This window comes from Parasteatoda tepidariorum, chromosome 7 (genome assembly GCF_043381705.1).
Source record: "Parasteatoda tepidariorum isolate YZ-2023 chromosome 7, CAS_Ptep_4.0, whole genome shotgun sequence".
Taxonomy (NCBI): domain Eukaryota; kingdom Metazoa; phylum Arthropoda; class Arachnida; order Araneae; family Theridiidae; genus Parasteatoda; species Parasteatoda tepidariorum.
The window spans coordinates 32,814,804-32,836,406 of NC_092210.1; the positions used below are offsets into that span (position 1 = coordinate 32,814,804).

Consider the following 21,603-nt stretch of genomic DNA (forward strand, 5'->3'; position numbering starts at 1 on the left):
AAGAAATGATAAAAAAAAATATTAATGGACAACCATTTATCTCATTCGATTCAGCATAAGAAAATTAGGTCGGAAAATGTATCTTACATGTTCAGATAGCCTCTAGATAGCAATGTCAAAAGTGTACATAAGTACATGTTATGCATAAAGTATATGTATGCTCTTTATGAATAAAGCTCTTTTAACATTTAAACTATTTATTCTACTGACTCTTGTATAATTTTATTCGATTTAACATGGAAAAACTACATGTGAAATAATGTCTCACTTGTTGAGATAGCAATTGTTAAATAGATACAAGCAAGTATAAAAGAGTCTTTGATTTCATAACATGTTGCAGTATAGGCTGTTTGATTACTATGGTCACCAAACAGATCACCTTTTATTTACCAAAGATGTCTATCTGACTGCAAGCAAGTGACTCTCACTTGGTCGCTTTCATCATTCGTATTCTAGGTGTTCTTTTTATATAAAGCTACACGGGAGTAAAATTAACAGCTGGGCATGAATAAAGGCTCTTTCCTTAAAGATGGATGGGTTTTCAATGTGGGTGGTGTAACACATAAGGCATCCTATTCAAAATTATAGAAAAAAATTTCTTTCTAGAAATAATGAAGATTAAAAAAAAGTAGCTTGGGGAAGAAAAGTGAACTATTTCACTGGATCTATCAACGTATTTCTTTTTATCTGCAGAAAAGATTGTTTATATGCTTCGATTTTTAATCTAAAAACTTTTTCTAAAAAAATAAAAAAAAAAATTTCTATTAAAAGAAAAAAATGTAAGTTTTTTGACTATTCTAAGAAAAATTTTGGTGCACGATTGAAATATTTATTTTCAGAGCGACGCATAAAGGAATGATAATTATCGTTATTTTCCTTTAGAATGAGCAGAAACCTTTGAAAACCGGCGTACAATTGAAAAAGGATCATAAAATGTCTACTTAGAAGCAATAAAGGTAAAAAAAGTTACAAGGGAAAGAAAAATTAACTATTTCACGGAAACATATTTTCTTTTATCTATAACAAAGATTGTTTATTTGCTTCAATTTTTTATTTAAAAGCTTTTTTCTAAAAAAATGTAATTTTTTTTTCTATTAAAAGAAAAAAAAAATTAAAATTTTTGACTATTCTAAGAAAAATTTTGATGCATAATTGAAATATTTATTTTCAGAGCGACGCATAAACAAATGATAATTATCGTTATTTTCCTATATAATGAGCAGGAACCTTAGAAAACCGTCGCACAAATGAAAAAGGAGCATAAAATGTCTACTTAGAAACAATAAAGGTAAAAAAAGTTACAAGGGGAAGAAAAATTAACTATTTCACGAAAACCAGCAACATATTTCTTTTTATCTGTAACACAGATTGTTTATTTGCTTCAATTCTTAATCTAAAAACTTTTTCTGAAAAATCTAATTTTTTTTCTATATAAAGAGAAAAAGTTAAAATATTTTTTACTATTCCAAGAAAAATTTTGATGCATAATTGAAATATTTGTTTTCAAAGCGACGCATAAACGAATGATAATTATCATTATATTCCTACATAACGAGAACCTTTGAAAACAGTCATACAAATGAATACCTTACACACCTTTGAAAACGGTCGTACAAATGAAAAAGGCTCATAAAGAAAGGTGGTGCATCAGTGAGAGGTCAATAAAAACTATTAAAAGAGAGATATTCTACTCTTCGTCTTCACTTTACTTCATATGTCTTCACTTCGTCTTCACATGATGCCAGTTACACTATTTTTTCCTCTTACGATATCTTGATTTTCATTGTTTAGCAATTACTTTTTCATTTAAATTTCTCACGTTAAAAATAATATTTTGGTTAAATATTTATTATTCACAACTATTGTGGCTAAACTATTATTATCTTGACAAAATCGTGACATCCTTCGCTCATTTTGAGGGTCTAACATTTGAAATTGTCGATATCGAAAAACGGGTATATTCAGCGAAAGTGCGCTTTGTATCTGATTCCGTAAATTAACAATAATTATTGCAAATTAATAAGCATATCTGAGGCCAGCCTTCTGAACCATTGTGATTTACCTTGTGCTTTCTTACAATATTGAACTCATCCCTCTATCAATAATTAATACTATTTTTTTATATCCAAAGATTAGCGTCTAACAGGGCAACAATAAAATATTCGCCAAAAAACTGCAATTGGCATGATTAACCAAACATTATGCTGACGCCATACAATTGCAACTGTTCACACTTAATAACTTAACTCCCCACTTTATGATAAGAAAACGAAATATTCTACGAGAATAAATAAGGTGGAGAAAAAAAAATGGTAAATGCTTTTTTCGACGGAGACTAATTATCGTTAAAAGAAACGGCTACCATATCCCCAAGTTTAATGATGATTCTTCGTTCGAAATCAAATGCCAAAGGCGTGGTTGTTGATGTAGTTCCATCATTAATTATAACTCTTTATTTTGAATAAGTAACTTTTATTTAATGATACTTTAGAATGTTCTCTAAAATGGCATTTTTCGGAGATGAAAAATACTCCTCGAAGCCGAGTTCAGCTTGTTAAAAAGGAAAAGCTTTAAACGCATGTTTATTGTTGGCGGTTATTTTTTTGGAACCGTATTTAATGCTGATGTTTTAGAACATATGCATTCTCGTGAAAATTATAAAGGTGATTCAAAAGTAAAAAAATCTAATGATGCCTTTGTAATTTTATCTCAAAATAAGGAAAATACTTTAACGCAATAAATTGTTATAATTATATGCAAAAAAAATTCTTTTGCTTTTCGAAAGAAATCTTGCTGGTTGATTTTAACAAAAGAGCATTAGAAAATGGCGTGGCGTTATTTTTCAACCTTTCAACTTGAAGAAGTTAAGAGTTTTTTCTAAATTGTTTTTACGAAATATTTTTGATGTTGGAGAAAGTTTTAAAGGTTCTATAATGATTTTAATTGTAGGTTGTTGAATATACCGCATTTTAGTTAGCATTTTTTTAATACTTACCTACTTGTTAAGCAAAGTTTCACAACAGCAGCCTTTCTTCACGCAAAAGAAATTTTTTCCGTTCCTTTAGAGTTAATGAAACTTTTAAAAAGTCTGTTCCTTTTTTTTTTTTTTTTTGGTAATGATAGGAAACAAGAAAAATCAAATTATATGTCTTACAAAGTTTTTAATGCGAGTTTAAAATACTTATTGTTGTTAAACACTTTTTCTTTCTTCCTTTTTTCTTAAAAAAATTTAAAGAATTATTGTAGCAAGTAGAATAAAAAGTATCAAAAACACGAAATTTTACTTATTCTTTATTACTTCTTTTATTACCCTAAGAAAATTTCGAGCTTTCAAAGAAAAGAATAAAAAAGATTTTCGAAACATTTACTTTAGAGATATAACGCAAAAGATAATTAAAATTTCTTTTTCAAATTATTTATTTTTACGCCTACAGCATTCAAAATTTTAAATAAAAAACTTGCCTCATAGATTTAAAAAATTTATTCTAGTTTAAAACACTAGTTCAACAATTAAAATCATACAGATTTTTTCCAAAATTGCAGTTTCTTCCTGTGTTTTTTACATTTAAAATGTAATTCCGTTACATTTTTTAAAAATTAATATCCATATATATTCACCAAAATATCCAAATAATTTTTATCAACTTCCACACAAATTAAAATAATCATTGGCACATTTTGGTTAAATTCAAATTAATTCCTGTTAAACCTGGTTCTTCTTACATTTTTATTATCTGATAAGAAATAATTTATTAAACTTGCGTAAATTTTCATTTATGACTCCTATTGTGCATATTTTTTTTTCACTTCGGATAAAAATTTAAGGTGCGCAGCCAAATCTTTCAACAAAAAATAAGCACCTTTTAAGTACTTTTCAAGAACTCAAAAAATATTTTTAAGCACTATATACTTTAACAAAATGCAAAATAATTTTCCGACTACATGATCCTGATAAAATAACTAGTTTCTGACAAAGAACTTTTTTCTCGACTATATTAGCCATTATAAAGTGATCAGGAGATTTTTCAGTTCAATATTAGAGGGGGGGGGGGGAATGAAGCATGAATTTAAGAATATCTTGCAAAATGCAGCAGAGACTGCAATAATCTTACCAAACTCAGCTCAATAGACGCACATGCGGACTCGCAGGTATTTCATCAAACATGTAAAATGATTGGCTCATTCATATGCTATGGACCAAATAGATTGTAATATGTACGCCAAATAGATTGTGGTTAAATGAATTGTGAAAATGTTGAAGAATGTGAAAAGCACGCTTTGGCGTAATAAGTGGCGAAAATCAGCATGGTAAAGTAAAAAAATCCAATTTTCGAAAAGGGAAAATTAAGGACTTTTTAAAAACACCCAATGGAAAAAGCACCTTTAAGGGCTTTTAAAACCGAAAATCAAAAATAAGCACTCTTTAGAAACGCTACACACCATGTTATTAATTAACAAAAATGATAATTCCTAAAATAGTTTTAATATTTTTGAATTATTTTATCAATTAATCAGAATTTCATATAAGCCAGGGTGCGTAGCCAAATTATTCAACAAAAAATAAGCATCTTTTAAGCACTTTAAAAAAAATATCATAATTAGGCAGATTTGGAAATTTTTTGACAATTTATGGTTTTATCTTGTTTTAACCGTCACATAAAACAAAACAAAAAAAATTTTGAACATTGTTTTTGACAATTCTGTCAAAAATTATGAAATTTTGAATTATGTAAAATGGATGGCATTTTCATATGCTAGGGACTGACAAAAAGTCGAAATAGATTGGGGTTGAATTTATTGTGAAAACATTGTGAATAGAGCAATGTGAACTGTGTCTTTTTGCATAATTGGAAATGAAAATCAACATAGTAAAGGAAAAAATTCATTTTGGAATAAAAGGAAAATTAAGAACTTTTTAAAAACACCCAATGAAAAAAGCACCTTTAAGGGCTTTTAAAAACCGAAAATAAGCATCTTTAAGCACTTTTTAAAAACGCTACGTACCCTGTAAGCAGAGTTAAGTTTTGACTTTTAAAATACATTACTTTAATAAACTTAATATACTTAAAATACATTACTTGATTGCATTACTTTCTGTCAGTGACAGTGCAATTCATGCAAATAAATTACTGATAATCAAATATGACAGCACACATTTTACTGTTTAATAAAAATATATTAATTTAAACTAAAACAAATTTTTTTTTCATGAATAAGACAACAACAGGAACTAAAAACAAACTCTCAAGACTAGTAAATACAATTTTTTTGTTTATTTTGATAACATTAACAATCATAATACAATATATACAGAAATAAACTTATAATACAAATAAAATAAACTCTATCATAATTAAAAACGCTTTAATTCTCACTTAACACTTAAATTTTAAATGTTTAGTTTAAATTAAATGAGTTATTAAAACTTGAACTCAGAAACACAAATTTTAACTTGAACAGCTTGAAAAAGAATTGGTACTTACATTTTATTTTTTTTTTTACATAACAGACCAACATAGAATTATTAGAACATTCAGAATATGTCCCTGAAAAGGTTTATAAATTCAAGACTTTATATGAATGTAAATATGCTAGATGTTCTTTAAAATTTTTTTCTTAAACAAAAGCTGTCATTAAATAACTTTAAATTTTTTTTTAACTGTACAAGTTTATTTATCCAGCTCTAAAATTTCTATATACAATTCCAAAGACAGCGTTTTACTTCATCACAGATAAGTAATTTTAATAAAAAAAACAACTTATAAAAGATATGCATATAAAAATAAATGAAACAAAAAAACTAAATCTTTGCCAATACAAATAAGGTTATAAATGGTAAACCATTTCTCTTGCTAGAAATAAGTGATTCACTAAAGGAAGTTATGCAGTATATGTAGTTTTAACAAACTAGTCAAAAAGTAAAAATAGTTGATAAATAAAAATGTTCAATATTGAAATACTTTTGATGAAGTATAAAAGTAATTTATACAACAACTGAATGTACAGCAACATATTATATATTCTTTAATAAAAATATCACTAAAAAAAATTGCATACCCCTCCAAAAAGACTATAACTTGCGATTATTCAATTCCTTTCAATATTGTACATTTTTAAGCCAAATTTCTCATTTTAAATAAAAATTACACAATGGGGATATACTTATTAATACTCTAATTTGCAAGTAATTTTGATTGATACATTTGTTTACTATCTACTTTTAAATTTGTTAAAAGAATAGCCAAGGATTAAGTTTCTTTTTAATAACCTTCAATGATAAAATTTGTAAATAAAGAGAAAGCAATAAAATGCCTGAACTTCAATAACAAAAAAAATAAATAATAATAAAATGAAATATCCACAATTTTTAGAAATTGTCATTTTATTTGATATTTAGTTTATCTCAATAACTATGTGTACTGGAAATTAACTCAATATCATTTGAATCAATATCAACTGAAAACTTTACACAATCAACTGATAATATATTAACTCGGAGGGCATAAAGTACAAAGGTCAACATAAATTACAGTTAGAAATTATTTCAATTAAAAAACACTTATTGATTTATTAGCTGTAAATTGCAAAGGACTACACTCAATTATATATAAAATCAGTCCTTAAAGGAGCTAAACATTCCAAAAACTGCAGACTCAGGATTATCACAACTTACTCTAAAATATTAACAAATCATTCATAAAATTTAGAAATAATTAATTACAATTATTGTATATGTAAAAGATACTGAAAACAATTTTAAATGCAATGGCATTTTCTTTTAAGGGCTATACCAAGTACGGATTGCAATGTGTTGTTTTAACTTACTGAAGGGTGAAAATTCAGTGTTAGGGAGCTGTTAATTAGACCCTTGTTAAAGGTTGCATGGTCTCTCTCTTAACCATCAGATTGAAGGGCAAGAAATTAGTGCCGAAGAGGTTTTTAAAGGAGTTGGTTGTTGTATTGAAATATATGCATAATATACATGAATGCACCTTCGACATTTGAAGAAAATTTGTCACTATGGTGGAAAATTTATGAAAATAACTAAAAGCAGCCAAAATTACTATATTCTACCCAACAAACAATTTTAGGGCTGGGATATCCTGGTTGGTAGGACACTGGGCCTATGTCTATGAGGTTGTGGGTTTGATCCTTGCTGGCCGAAGACTCCCCATGTAGTAAATGGTGACTGATGCACATTAAATCTGTCGAGTCTCAATGTCCTCCATGTTCCCATAACAAATCAATACCTCTGAGGGTACTGATCCAGGAGTTTCCTTCTTTTCTGGATTGGTTCAATTACAAGGCTAGGGAGTTGAACATTAGTAGTCGTAAACCCAAAATTGGGTCGGCTGTTCAACGACAGTTATAAAATAAAATAAAACAAAAAAAATTAGATAGAATGACAGAAACTTCGTTAAGTTAATAACTGGTTTTATACTTCCAAAAAATTTTTAAATTGAAAGAAATATATGCTGATATATAAAAAAATCAGTAAAGATTTTTAGAAAAATTAAAACACATATAAAAAAAACAGTGATTTTCGAACAAATTTTGTCAAAATTAGGTGGCAAAAGGGTTGAAACTAATCAATACAAGAGTCAATTAATTGCTTGCCAAAAGGTTTTGTTTATAATTGAGATTTTGTGCTTACAGAAAGTTTTTCCTTTTATGAAAGTCTGGCGATAGACATGGTCTATCATGCAAGTTATTTAATTTACTCTGTAATTTGATAAAATTTCTATATGTATGTAGTTAAAAATAACTATGAAAAATTTCATTCCAAAACCTTTTCCCCGTGATGTTTTTTTTTCTCTCTCTCTCACCATTTTCTCCTTATTTCATTTTTTTAAATTCAAACACTTTATTTATAATGATTATTTCTTGCAAAATATGTACACAAAGCATGTAAATATTATCCAAAATTTAATAGTTGACAGTGAAATATTAATAATAAAAAATAGGGAACTACTAATAAAATTTCTAAGCTTAAATTGGAAATAATTAAAAAAACACTTACAGATAATGAGATAATTTAAAAATCAGTTGGACCATTTCACACCAATGTTAATTTTTTTTCTATTTTGATTTTTATAAAAATACCTATCAGATGTAGAGTTTTCCTCATATCTTCCAGTGAAAATTTATTTCAAACTACAGATTTTAATGGTCAAGTAACCATTATAGCATCAGTAGTAAAATTAACTGAAACATGTCATAAAAATGTACTTGTTTTTACAGATGTTAGTACACAATTATCTTTTCTTTTACTTAAACTGCAGCCACAGTTAAAGTTTGCAAAAATATTTCTGAAAAATGCAGTGAAATATAAAAGTATCTAAAAACAAGTTAATTTCTGTTTGTTAATTACAACAGCATCTTTTGAATTACAATTACACAAGAAATTAATTTTATTAATTAAAAGTACATTTGCATCGTTTCTAAGGTCACATTCCAAATGTAACTATGCTTGAATTAATGCTTCTCTTTGTTTTTTAACAAAACAATACAGTAATATAATTTTTTTATTATCTTGAGCTCTTAGTCTGTTACAATAGAACTACTAAATTACGTTCTTTTCAGGAACAAAAGTGAGAAGAATAAACTAATAAAAAATATGTAAATTAATAAACTCAATATAGTAAACAATTTTCAATACTATAGGCAATACACACAACACAAAGCTCGTGAAAAATAACATTGATATATGACTTGAGAGACACAAATAGGAGATTAATTAAATTGACAAAGATTTTAAGCATGTGAGACAATTTTTTCAGGTGTTGCTACCCAGATCAATCGTCATCTTCAGGCAAGTTTAATGTCAACTCAGTCAGAGCTTTTTGTACTTCAGCATTAATTTCAGATGAGTTTGGAATATCTGGGGTTACCCATGATTCATCTGTATTTTCCACAGTTTCCCGACAAACTGGGCATGTTTTATTAGATACATTCCTAATAAAAGCAAAATATATTAGAAGGAACTAATGTTGAACATACAAAATTTCTGTATTACTTCATAACAGTGCTATTTAAAGTGTGTTTATAGTGTAATTTTTGGGTAGGCTATAAATGCAGCCTGACTTCCATTTAACAAAGTCGCTACATCCTGATAAAAAGTTCGTAATATGAAACATTCTTTATATAGAAAATTATCATTTGAAATACTTAAATAACACAATAATAACTGGTTTTAAATTCATAAACACTAGACATAATTAAAATAACAATTGATTCACCTTTATCTTCATCTTAATCGTTTCAAATGATTTTAACATTTTATCATATGAAGGTTTGGTGATTTCTTCATAATACGAAAACCTCAGAATGCCCCGGTACCCAGGGAATATTATCACCTCTGCTTAATTTAGATGGCCTTAATATGCCGATTAATTAACACAGACAATAAAATCGGAGACAAATGTGTTCCTTAGCTTATGGAGAAGTGTAAATTACACAAAACATTTAAGCTCGTTAATTAGGAAAATAGTTGAAGATTCGACCACTTAATGTTAATTTTACTTTTTATGTATTTTTTCATCATAAATAAGTTTAATATTTCTCAAGAAATATTCAACTTATTTCTTTCAAATTTTGGATTTATCATTGAAATTTACATTAGAAATAATTATCTTTAAACATTAGTGAATTAAATATTAAAAAGCTATAAATAAAGATAATAAACAATTTTCTACATGGAATTGTCTTTGGAAGAACAAGTATTATAATTGAAAGCAAAATTTTTTAATTTACTTCATCAATTCCACAAATAGAGCAAAGTAGGAATCATTCTGCTGCAAAATTAATGGATCATATTTTACCACTTTCACGAACCACTACCCTCATACTTTGAGGATTAGGAATTCAAATCTGCCAAAAAAAATTTTTATCCAAAGAAAGTACAATTTTGTGCCAGATTTAAGACATTGTCTGCACTAAATAAACCCAACAAGAATCTTGGGCCGGCCCTTGACATTTTGGCGCTCCAGGCAAAACCTTAATTTTGCAAGCCAGAGCACAAGGTCAAGAAAACTGGAATGGGCACAGTAACTCATGGCTCTTGATTTTAGCAATGTACATAAAATATATTAAAACACTTTCTATAATTATTTTTTTAAAAAAATAACTTTTTATTATTACAAGAATAAACAAAACATATTACGTGAAAATATTTAGTCACATAGCAGTAAAGAAATATAATGGACGACACAGATTTTATTTTATGTTGCTATTGCTTTTAAAGCCACATTAAAATTAGCTGAAAGAGTAACTATGGGTAATTCACTATGGGATACACTTGTTATTAGTTAGCACATATGTTTAACTGAATTCTTAAAATTGGAGGCAAGTATTTTTTATTGTGTTAGCGTAATATTTTCTATAAATAATATTTTTTATAAATGTCAAATTATTTTATTTCGTGAATCAATCAGAAAATATCTTTCAGAATTTGTATAAATTTGTTTAAAAAAATATTAGTCATCGTCTTTTAGATACCTCAAGCTAAAATTAATATCTTTTTATGATTTTCTGGGCATTTTAATAAAATTCTCTGGCATTTCTTTATCTCACTGTTCAGTGACACCCTGGTTTTAAGAAGTTGTAATAAATGTTTTCTTTTTTTTTTTACAAAATAATAATTTAAGCATATTTCTTCAAATTTTAATCTAACTTAACAGAGGTCATTTCTTATTCAAACTTATATGGTAACAAGAGTTACTATTTTCACAAAAATCAAAACTTTATTAGAATTAAAGTATTATATAGACATTGAACTGGAATTATTTTTAAAGAACAATAGAATTTTTCTCATTATTACCGATTTCAAAACAATATTTTATACACTTTCCCCAAAATATTTGTTTTACTATTTACAAGATATCTGCAAAATTTCAGATTCTCAAATTCATGACTAATTCCAAGAATTTTTCATGACTTAATGAAGTTACTATTTTCTAAGATAAAAACACAACAATAAATTTAAAAAAGCATTATAAAAACATTCATTGAAATGATAGGTATAACCAAAACTGTTATACTCTGCATCTTCATAGATTTTAAATTTAAAAAACAGAGTAAAGAAAGAGTTGAAGCAATAAAATAGCTGAAAAAAATACAAAAGCGAATAATTCCTTTTTTTTTCTGCAGAATTACATTCTAAAGATACTTTTTTTGTTCATCAGAAAGGAAAAAAATACTCCTGATTTTTCTGTTCTCATTTCGGAATAAAAAAATTTGCCAATGGCTGGCTTGCCTGCAGCTAAAATTTTAAATTTATAAAATAAAAATAATAAATAATAACAAAAATTCTGAAATCACAGATAAAAGATAATTCGCTCTAGAAATGAAGTTTCTTCTTTCATTTTTTGAAAACACATCATAATTTTTAAAGAACACAACAAAACATTTTATATTTTAATCAAATATGATTGTGAGTGGGGATTTCGTTACAAATTCAGATATTCGGAACACCATGAAATTGGGGGAAGGGAGATAAATTCCATTTTAAAAATTAGATTTTTTGGTGACCTAAATCCATGACTTTTCGTGATTTTTTTTAAAAAATAGCTCAGATCATGACATTTCATGACAATTTTTGCTCAATACCAAAATTTATGACTTTCTAGGTGCTCGAATACCCTGTATTTATTCACAAAGAAACATAAGTGATATTAGATACTAAATGTAATGGAATGAAACAGAGTTACAAACTGAGTTAAATGTAAAAATAAAATAACTAGAAAGCAAACAAAATAAAAGGAAAGATCATCGGGGGCCTTAGGATTATATACAACTACATACAAATGAATTGACACACGGGTATGTATACAAAGAGTAAAATTCTTCATTCTAAAGTTTCAATGTTTTTTAATACAAATATAATTTTTTATGTGCACTTCTGTACATTATTTCAAAATAAACATTTGATGACCTTAATGAGGAGATTGAATCAATACAACAAATTTCAATATTGTGAACATTAAAATTTAATATAATTGTAAAAAAATATATAAATGGGAAGTAGTTTTACAAAACTTCATCATTTGTTTAAAAAACTCTAAAATAACATGTAATACACACAAAATGCTTTATAAATTTTAAATTTAGAAACTTTCGTATATTCTGGTGTAAAGTCTACCCCATATTTTTTATTCTAAGATAGCAAATTTCCGGTACATTACGTGTATAAGTCCACCAATGAAAAAAAAAAAAAACAATTATGAAAACTTTTATTTCATTGTAAAATCTTTTAAAAAGTGAAGAATTTCAAATTCTATGAATGGGGGTAAATATGATTTTATGTGGGATGAAGTTGAATCCATTGCAGAGTGAGGTCTCTATGACAACACTGCTAAAGTTATTGAAATCCCACTTTGATAATGTTCTGCAAATTTTAAATTTGTAGCTTTATTGTTTAAGTTTTTACTGTGCAATATCTTTTGAAATACTCTTGAATAATTTATCTTAACTTTTCTTATTCATAATTTTTTTCTGAACACATTTATAACATAATTGATATTAAAAAAAAATTTTTTGTAAAAAAATATTATGAGAAATGATTATGAAGAAGTGTTTTATCTAATTAAATTAATACATACGTTAATTAAGCAGATATTTTTATTAGAAAATAAATAATATTAATCTAAACAAAAGTGGTATTTTAATTTTGTGTAACATCTTTGAGTATTTTTATAAGCTTAGAATTATTGTTAGAACATAAACCTAAAACTAAATAAATGTATTTATTTCTTACCATTGTTCAATGCAAAACAAACAGTAGGCATGAGTGCAAGGAAGAGTTACTTCCGGTTTTCTTTCCATGCATATTATACAATCTTCTGTTTCAGGATTTTCTCCGGATGTAATCCTAAAATTAAAAGTAATTTATTAACTAGAATAGTTAAAGTACTTCTAAATACAAATGTTCAATTGATAAATGGTAAGATAAATTAATATTATGCATGAAGATTGTATCATAAATGAAAAAAAAGGTAATGTGGGGGTAGTATTTATCGACAATGTCAACCTTCATCTATGAAATGGTACCCCGACATAGAGTCGAGTTAGCATGTCTTATATACTAGTGAATTGTAGTTGTAATTTTTGTAGTGGTAGATACGCTACAGTACTCCCCCACCAGAATTATAGCTGTGATAGAATTCAACACATGGATACCACTAGTTGATATATTTGTGACAGATCGGGAGAGCTGGATTAAGGTCACTGGGTTTTGAACATTAGTCATGAGAGCTGTATTAAGATCATGGTCGCAGTCGCTCCTGTGTTGCCTTTAGCAGTCGGATGAATGCAGGTTGGCGTTGTGTGTGATCGAGACGAGACTGAGTAGCAAAAGTGCGAGGAGGTGGATAATGTCACAGTCACAAGTAGCAAGTCAACAGTTCAATGTGGACCATCCAATGAAGTAGGAGTTACCAGATCGAAGTGGGCGTTACTGCCAAGGTAGGCATGTTCACATCATGTCCGAAGGTCACCAATATGGTGATAGTATTTATCAACAATGTCAACCTTCATCTATGAAAAAGTACTCCGACATAGAGTCGAGTTAACATGTCTTATATATACTAGTGATTGCAGTAGTAATTTTTGTAGTGGTAGATATGCTACCGTAACATATACAACTTAAGTGTTGTAGAGAATAGTAGTTGAAAAGATATTTCTCATTAAGCTCTTTGTTCATTTAGCTTTTACATTAGCTAAATGAACAAAATACACTAAATTTAAATTACATTGTACAATTATTACATCATTAATACAGACTACTTAATTTTTTTTCCATTCATACTGTAGATGTTATATTAGCTACAAAATAAATATTAGAATTTTAAAACCCAAAATCTGACACATTTAAAATGCAATAAAGTTAAGATGGAGGATAAAAGAAATCGTAAAAGAATAAGTAAATTTGAGTTTATTAGCCACAATCACAACATATAAGATGCACGTAGCAAACACTGGGTTGTTGGTATTCCAGTATTGGAAATATTATGAAAAATAAGATGACAGAAGCCATTCAAAAGACGAAACTTACTTTCTATGTTTCAAAACAAAATTTTAAATATTGAAATGAAACCAAAATGAAATTAATAAATTTTAAAAAGAATAATTGTAATTTAATTTCTTAATTGAACACCACTGTGCTTAAAAAAGTTTCCTCCCCCCCTTTTATTACTCAGATGAACTACATTAGAGAGAAAATTAGTTTGTAACTATGAAAAACAATTACTAATTTCTAACAGTGCTTTTTACTTAATTCCCTGCAACAATGTTATGAAAACGTAATAATACCTTAAAAAACAATATTTAATAGAATTATAGAAAGAAAGAAAAACTCACTCATCCAAAATCATAGATGCTGAAAATTGTTTCAATAAACCACTGGGGTTTTCTGATTTGGCACTAGCACAGTTCTCAATTTCTTGCTTGTAGTTCATATGATACAGTATCATTTTGTAGCCTGTTAGGAACTGCCTCAGGTTCAATAATTTGTAAACTAATGATCGAGGAGGAGAAGTTAAGTGCTAGAAAGAAATATATATTCAAAAAAATAAATAAACGCTTTGAAATAAAAAAAAAATTATAAAATATTGAATTATATAAAACCACGAACACTTTAAAAAATATTAACAATAACCTCACACAAGGTTGACTGGTTTAAATTAATGTGATTTAAACCACAGTTTTCTTTTTTTTTTAAATTTAAAAAAAAATTTTTACAAGAAGAAATTTTTTAAATAACTTAAGTTTTCATTATTAACATAACACAATGAAAAATAGTAAATTTTTTCCATAAAAATCTCTTTAATCTTGACCTAATATGAATCTGCGTTACTTCAAATGAATAAATGTGCTACGTAATTTTTAAAAGATTATGTATTACTGTTCTTTTGCTAAAATATATAATGTGAGTAAATTTAAAGTCAAGTCGTAATGTGTCTAAAAATTATATAAATAATGCAGACCATCATTATTTCCATGTTCAGATAGTTTATAAAATTATTCAAAAAATGCAATTATAGAACAAGGGACAATCTAAAGTTTCACCATTTTTTTTCATCTTGTTAATTATGTTTTTGCATGTGACAAGCATAAATATATTATACTTGCTACAATCAAAAGCATAAATGGAGATGAGGTGCTTTTCTGAATTTTATATTTTATTACCAGATTTTTTTTTCTTCTGTTGTCATAAACAAATTATTATTGTATGTTCTACACAGCATGTTTTTATTGATTCTAATATTTTCAAAATACAATGCTTATATAAAGGGCATAATTAAACATTATACAAAATTCATATGCATTTAAAATTTAACCAATGTATTATAAGCGCATATTGATATGCTTAAAGCTTCATTGTGTTAATTAAAATGACAAAAAAGATTTATATTTCTTATTTTTAATTAAATCATTATAGAAAAACATACCTTTACTATTATATATACATGCCAATTTGATGTTTTTAGTACTTTCATCATTCCACTATTTTCAAGTATTTTTCAGTTGAAAATAAAATGTTTCTTGTTCTCCTTAAAGTTGAAATGAATTGAATTGGGGAAAAATAATCATTTTATTCATTAAATTGATATAAAAGTTGTAAATTGAGTGCAGTCTATTAATGATGTTAAATATTTCCTTAAGTATTAGTTTGTTTTATATATACAGGATAACAAAAGGAAACTCTTTTCCTTTTATTTTTTGTTACTAATATAACGTTTAAATATTAAGTTTCTATTTTTAATATTTAAGTTAAAATATGAAGTGATGTATTGTATAAGCACATTCAAAATATTCATCGATTCTTTTTTAACTGCTTGAAAGTTGATTTACTGCACAAATTAGAATTTACTAAAGAGGGATTTATACAAGAGTTTTAGTGATTTGATGGCCCACTTCAACACAAAAAAAAAATGAAGATAAAAACTTTAAATTATCTTTTTGTAATACAATTTTTTTAAATATTTCTAAAATAAAATATTTATTTTAAACTAAAGAGCTTAAATTTTAGTCGCTCATAGCTGATAACTTGTCAGATAATATAAGAAAATTGATTTAAAATAAGAACTGAATGATAGATCGTGAAATATTGATTTAAATCCCATATCCTCACAATGATATAGCAGTTTTCATTTCTTCGGGATACACTGAAACCCGGATATAAGAATATGCTTGCGCTGTAACGATACAAAGATTTAACATTCTTGGATTCACTGTAACTATGTTAAAGATAGGCAAAGACAATGTTGGTTTTTTCTAGCGATAAAGATATTATTTCAACAAATTAATGCAAAAAAATATCCTTTCTGCAATGTCATACCAAAAATTAAAAAAAGTCATGGCAAAAGTTCATTTTAAATGTATATCCTAATTAAATTAAATAACTTAATCTCAAAAATGAACATAAATATTTTTTTTGTCAATAAGATGCTGAATTTTAATTGATTGATAAAATGTATTTAAATAGTAGACCTGTTGTATTGGTTTCATATGATTCACATCATCTTTAGTAATTGTTAAGTATTGGACTAAATAGGATAAAGAGGATGTATTTAATAATCTTGGAAGTGAACAAAAAAAATAATAGAGATTTGTGATTTACCCGAACACAAACTATTTTTATAGTGTGTTTCCAAAAGAATGTAGTATCACTTTCCTCTTTAATCTTAAATTCTAGCCTTGAGTTGCCGTCATCTGCAGCATGCGCTAATCTAAGAAATGGGGGAAAGGAAACAAAGTTTAAAAAAGGTAATCAACAAGAATTTTCAAAAAGTAAAATTTGTATCGTGAAATATGTGTAAGTTGACTAATTATGGTGCACTTTACTGGTAATCTAATAGAGAGGCATGTGCCATTATTTTTGTTTCTTCTTAATCGATTGTTATATCTCTCTAATTCAGAGAAATTCTAACAAACACATAAACTAATGGCATAAATATTCCTAAAAAGTTTTTTTTTTTAAATATAAATAGAGTACATACATCACGATAATTTTTATCCCCAGAACGAAACAACATGAGTGGATGGTGAATTAAGAGAGAAATTCTCTATCTTTCACTTCACCTTGTTATTTCAATAGAAGAAAATTGATGTAAGAATTTTCAAATCAAAATTCTAGGCAGAATGGTTTATTGCTCTGCATTTTTGTTATACAGACAAATTTGTTAAATGAGGACCTTATACATTTTATAGTTAATTTATCACTTTTTGGAATGCAATTGTTATATTTATTATACAAAGTGAACTTTTAAAATGTTCTTATTTTCCTTAAAGCATCATAATAATGCAGATTATTCTATTTTATTCATTCTAAAATTCAAATTTTTACCTTTAAAACTATCTTACAAATAAAAATAAACAAAGAACACAACTTAACAATAAAGTAATGATTACAATGTGGCTTTGAGGAGAACTCCTCGAGAGGGAAAGTCTGGGACTGTCTGTTACTATGGAAACAAGTTAGGGTACATTTCTGATGGGAGTGAAATGGAGGAGAGATGGTGTCGATTGATTTACTTACGGCGACCTATGCCAAGATTAAGACAAAACTATTCACCCCAAACCACAGTCTTTTCTTCATAACCACAGTACCCACCACAACGCGCGAGACAGATGTCTGAAGGAGTTCTCCTGAAAGCCCCACTATATATGGAATTATTAATTATAAACACATAATTTTTTTTTCTAATTTTAGTGCTAAAATGAAGTAAGATACATTTTGATGGCATTGTTGTTTACTCCTTAATTTCTTTATTTATGTTGTATTTTTATTACTTTCTATAATATTTTTGAAAGAATAAATTCTTCAATATTCTTTCATTTTAATTTTGCTTTGAACTGATTAGTTAGTAGTATATTTACTGAGATAAATATATTTACTGAGAGAAATAAGGGGTTATGAAGGATAATTACAAAACTATCCAATAAATAGGACTTAGTTTTGTTTAGCAATTAAGAATTATTTTTGCCTCTTTCTTGTTTCTCGACCAACGTATTTCACCCAATGATGCTTGATTCTGGTGCTCTACTGGGAACTGTGTCTTTACAATCAGTCTACTATAGGGAAGGAAGCAAACAACATGCTGGTGGCCTCATCAATGGGAATGTCAAGATTTTTTCTTACTCATTTCAACAATGAATGTGCTTCACCCATCCATCAATTCACAAGAGCAATCTCTTGCAAATGTGAGCTTGAATTTCCCCTCGGGCTTCAGGCTTTTTCCTCCTTCCATAATTTTTTTACTTCGAACAATTGTTTTAACCCAAAACACATTTATTACGAATCCTTAGAACATAAACAGACTAGTAATTATTATCATGTTGTAAATTGGAGTTTGTTACAAATTTGTACATGATGTTGTACAGTCCAAAATTTGTCTGAGCCTGCCACATTTACAAGAAAATTTTATAAGAATGCCATTTATAAGAAAATAATAATTTTAAAAAATACCATTTTTCGAGCAAATTGATATCAATCTGCTATATTAGAGTATTTTTTCATTAAATTCACATCGATCAGAGAATTCTTGAGTAATCCTGCAGAAAAATGAAATTGCTTAACAGGCCGCATCAAAGAATAAGCCAAACATCATGATAATTTGATTTTTAAATACAGATAAGAGCTAACATATTTTCCAGCAATTATCATGATCTAATAAAGTGTGAGGTAAATTATTTTTAACGTTTCGATGTTTCCTCCAGAATTGCTTCAAAGCAGGTCCCTATTAAAATCTAAATGCATCAACATCCAACTACTAATTTTCAACAAGAGATTAAAAATTTAAAACATAATTTAAAGCAGAACTTCAACCTCAAAGAGTTTAATACAATTATTTTGCCTTAATATGAGGTTATTATGTTCAATAAGACCAAAGGATATCAATCATATAAGTAACAGTATATATATATAAGAAAAATTAATAAATATACAAAAAAAAAAACCTGATTTATATATGTCTGTAGAGAGAATAATAATTATTATACAGCAAACCACATGCATTTGTAAGGAATCAATCTTTTTATTATTATAATTATCTCATGCCAGACTTAGTCATGGACCACAATATATTAGCAAAGTTAGAACAAAATTAAAATGTATCTACTTTGATTATAAACCTACAATAAAAGAGTAACAAATATGAAACTAATAAAATAAGGCATATAAACATACATTTCATTGACTTGATTTAATTTCTCTAACAATTCTTCATGAGAGATATCAAGTAAATTTTTAATGGTATGAGCTTCTTTAACAACATCATCTTTTATTTCTTCCAGTTGACTTGTAAAAGATTGGCCCATAGTCTGAAATGTAAAACTAGTATGTAACACAAATCATACTTATCATTGCCTTAAGACAGTGGTTTCAATAAACTTTAGTAACTATTGGTCCTCAGGACCCTGGTCATTCACATTTCCACTTCACTTTTTAAAATGACATATATCTCCCATTTATATTTTTCAGTGACAGCACTCTACACAGAAATCACAGTAATTGTAATTTTTTAACTCTAACTAACAGCTGTCAAATAGTTTTCTAAATTTTGTAAAGTTGTGGTTTCAGTACCGTGCCATTTTAACACCTTTAACCTTTTGATGATGGCTGGTACAAATGGTGTACCAGAACAATGGATGTTAGCACACTAAAAGCCGTATCCAAAAGGTTAAAAACATTAGACAGTATACAATTATGCTTTAATAAAAACTTAAGAACATTTTTTTTAAGCTAAGGCTATGCTTATTTGTTTGACATACATAAAGAAAATATACAAATAAAAGTGCTTTTCTCATATTCTAAAAATTGACTAATTAGTTAGTAACACAGATTTAAGTTAAATATAGAGTTAAAAGTTTAAAATAAAATCAACTAATTGAAAAAAAAATAGCTTATTCAAATATGTATTAAATACTCAATTCCATAAAATTTATACTCTTCTTTAAAATAAAAATGGCCCTTTGTGCTCCAAAGCTAAGACATTGTTTAATCATTAGTATGAAAAAGATTTTTTTAAAAATTCAATTGTTCTATAAACTTAAGATTATTTAGTAAAATTTTGACTTAAAAATATGTATTACAAAAATGTTTACAAGAAATAACACTGAAATGATTAACAATAAAAAGGCTTTGAACTGAGATACACATATCATAATTATGTTAATTAATACCATAATCATCATAATTAACAAAATAGATATACCATATCATTTGACCACCTTTACCTCATATTCTTTTGCATCATTCTAAAAAAATTAGACATGAAATATCTTAAGAAATTTTTCCTTTTCTCTACACTTAACTTCAAACTAACAAAAAAAAAAAAAAAAAAAAAAAAAAAAAAAAACATGTGGTGGAATTTGAATTAGAACAGTAGAGAAATTTAGAAATTATAAGGATGTCAGTTTAAATCATCCACTGATTTAAATAAAATTTAAATTAACTTACAAATTTGTATTTACAATCAAATAAAATTAAATCTTAAAATTTAGTGTGTTGTTAATAATATATGGATTTCAATATTCAAAGAACTTTTAAAGCAAAAGCAATTGTGATGATAAATATGCTGCACATATTTGCATACAATCTACATTTAAGACAGTGATGCAAAAAGTTATAAAAAGAAATAAAACAATCCTGAATAATAAATTAATACAGACATGTAATCCCCCCCCCCTTATATAATCAAACATTTAGGAGACCTGTTTTCAGCAAGCATGTATTAATCATCACCTAATAATAATTATTTTCACAAAATATGTTAAAATAAATATTTAAAAATTTAGTTAAGCTATTAGAAATAAAATATACCTTATATCTGATAACACAATCATATCAAAATATATTTATTTTAAGCAAGGATTTATTACAAATCTGAATTTAACCTGATGAATTTCTGGAGGATATTTCGGTATCGTGATCCGTCAGATTTCTGAATGGATAGTGAAAACTTAGTTAAAAGAATTAGTAAGAAATATTCTACTAAATAAAAAATTATGCATTATGTCACTTTAATTAAATGGAAAAGATTTTTCTTAAAAAAATCCTCAGTCAAAAAGATTATACAAAAGGTTGACATAAACTTCGAAGAATCTACATTTTCTTGAAATTGCTCATATTTTTGCAAGAAAAGAAGAAAGAGATACTTCAATTATTTGTTCGTAATTAAAAAATAAAAATTTAGTTTACTACGTCAAACAATAATATATGAAAATAACCTTCTCAGTAGGTTTTCAGTCTCAACCAGTCTAATTTTAAAAAATGTATTAAGGAATATTTCGCCGTTTAAAAGTTTTTTTATTCATTTTAACTATTTTATATAATTTCCATCATTAGGAATGAATTCAATAAACACAAGAAGGGGAACCATCCGAGCGAAAAATCAAAATATTTATTAAGACGGAATCTGCAGGTACAGTTACAAAAGTTTATATCAATTTTCATCACGTGAGGCCATCAGAAATGTTTCATTCTTGCTGCTGTAAGTCTCGCAGTGGACTGATTATTTAACGACATAGGCAAAAGTGTGCCGCGACAAAAATAAAGGTTGAGAATCGATGACATAGAAACTGAAGTTCGCCACACTATGAAAG

The 21,603-nt window shown here is 27.0% G+C and overlaps 2 protein-coding genes across 2 annotated transcripts in view; both read right to left on the reverse strand.

Moving 5' to 3' along the window:
- Positions 1–487: 487 nt before the first annotated feature.
- Positions 488–21,603, reverse strand: part of LOC139426007 (uncharacterized) — a 491,229-nt gene continuing 470,113 nt past the window's right edge. The window contains exons 2-3 of the mRNA XM_071183256.1: positions 1,274–1,587; positions 488–602 (exon numbers count right to left, since the gene is read on the reverse strand). The gene's annotated coding sequence lies outside the window, so the exon portion shown is untranslated. The remainder of the gene's footprint in view (positions 603–1,273; positions 1,588–21,603) is intronic.
- Positions 5,259–21,411, reverse strand: LOC107446700 (RING finger protein 141). The gene is made up of 6 exons (XM_016061415.3): positions 21,229–21,411; positions 19,187–19,320; positions 16,619–16,727; positions 14,356–14,540; positions 12,755–12,868; positions 5,259–8,955 (listed from the first exon to the last, which is right to left on the reverse strand). The coding sequence occupies exons 2-6, from the start codon at positions 19,315–19,317 to the stop codon at positions 8,796–8,798; spliced, it is 699 nt and encodes a 232-aa protein (XP_015916901.1). The 5' UTR covers positions 19,318–19,320; positions 21,229–21,411; the 3' UTR covers positions 5,259–8,795.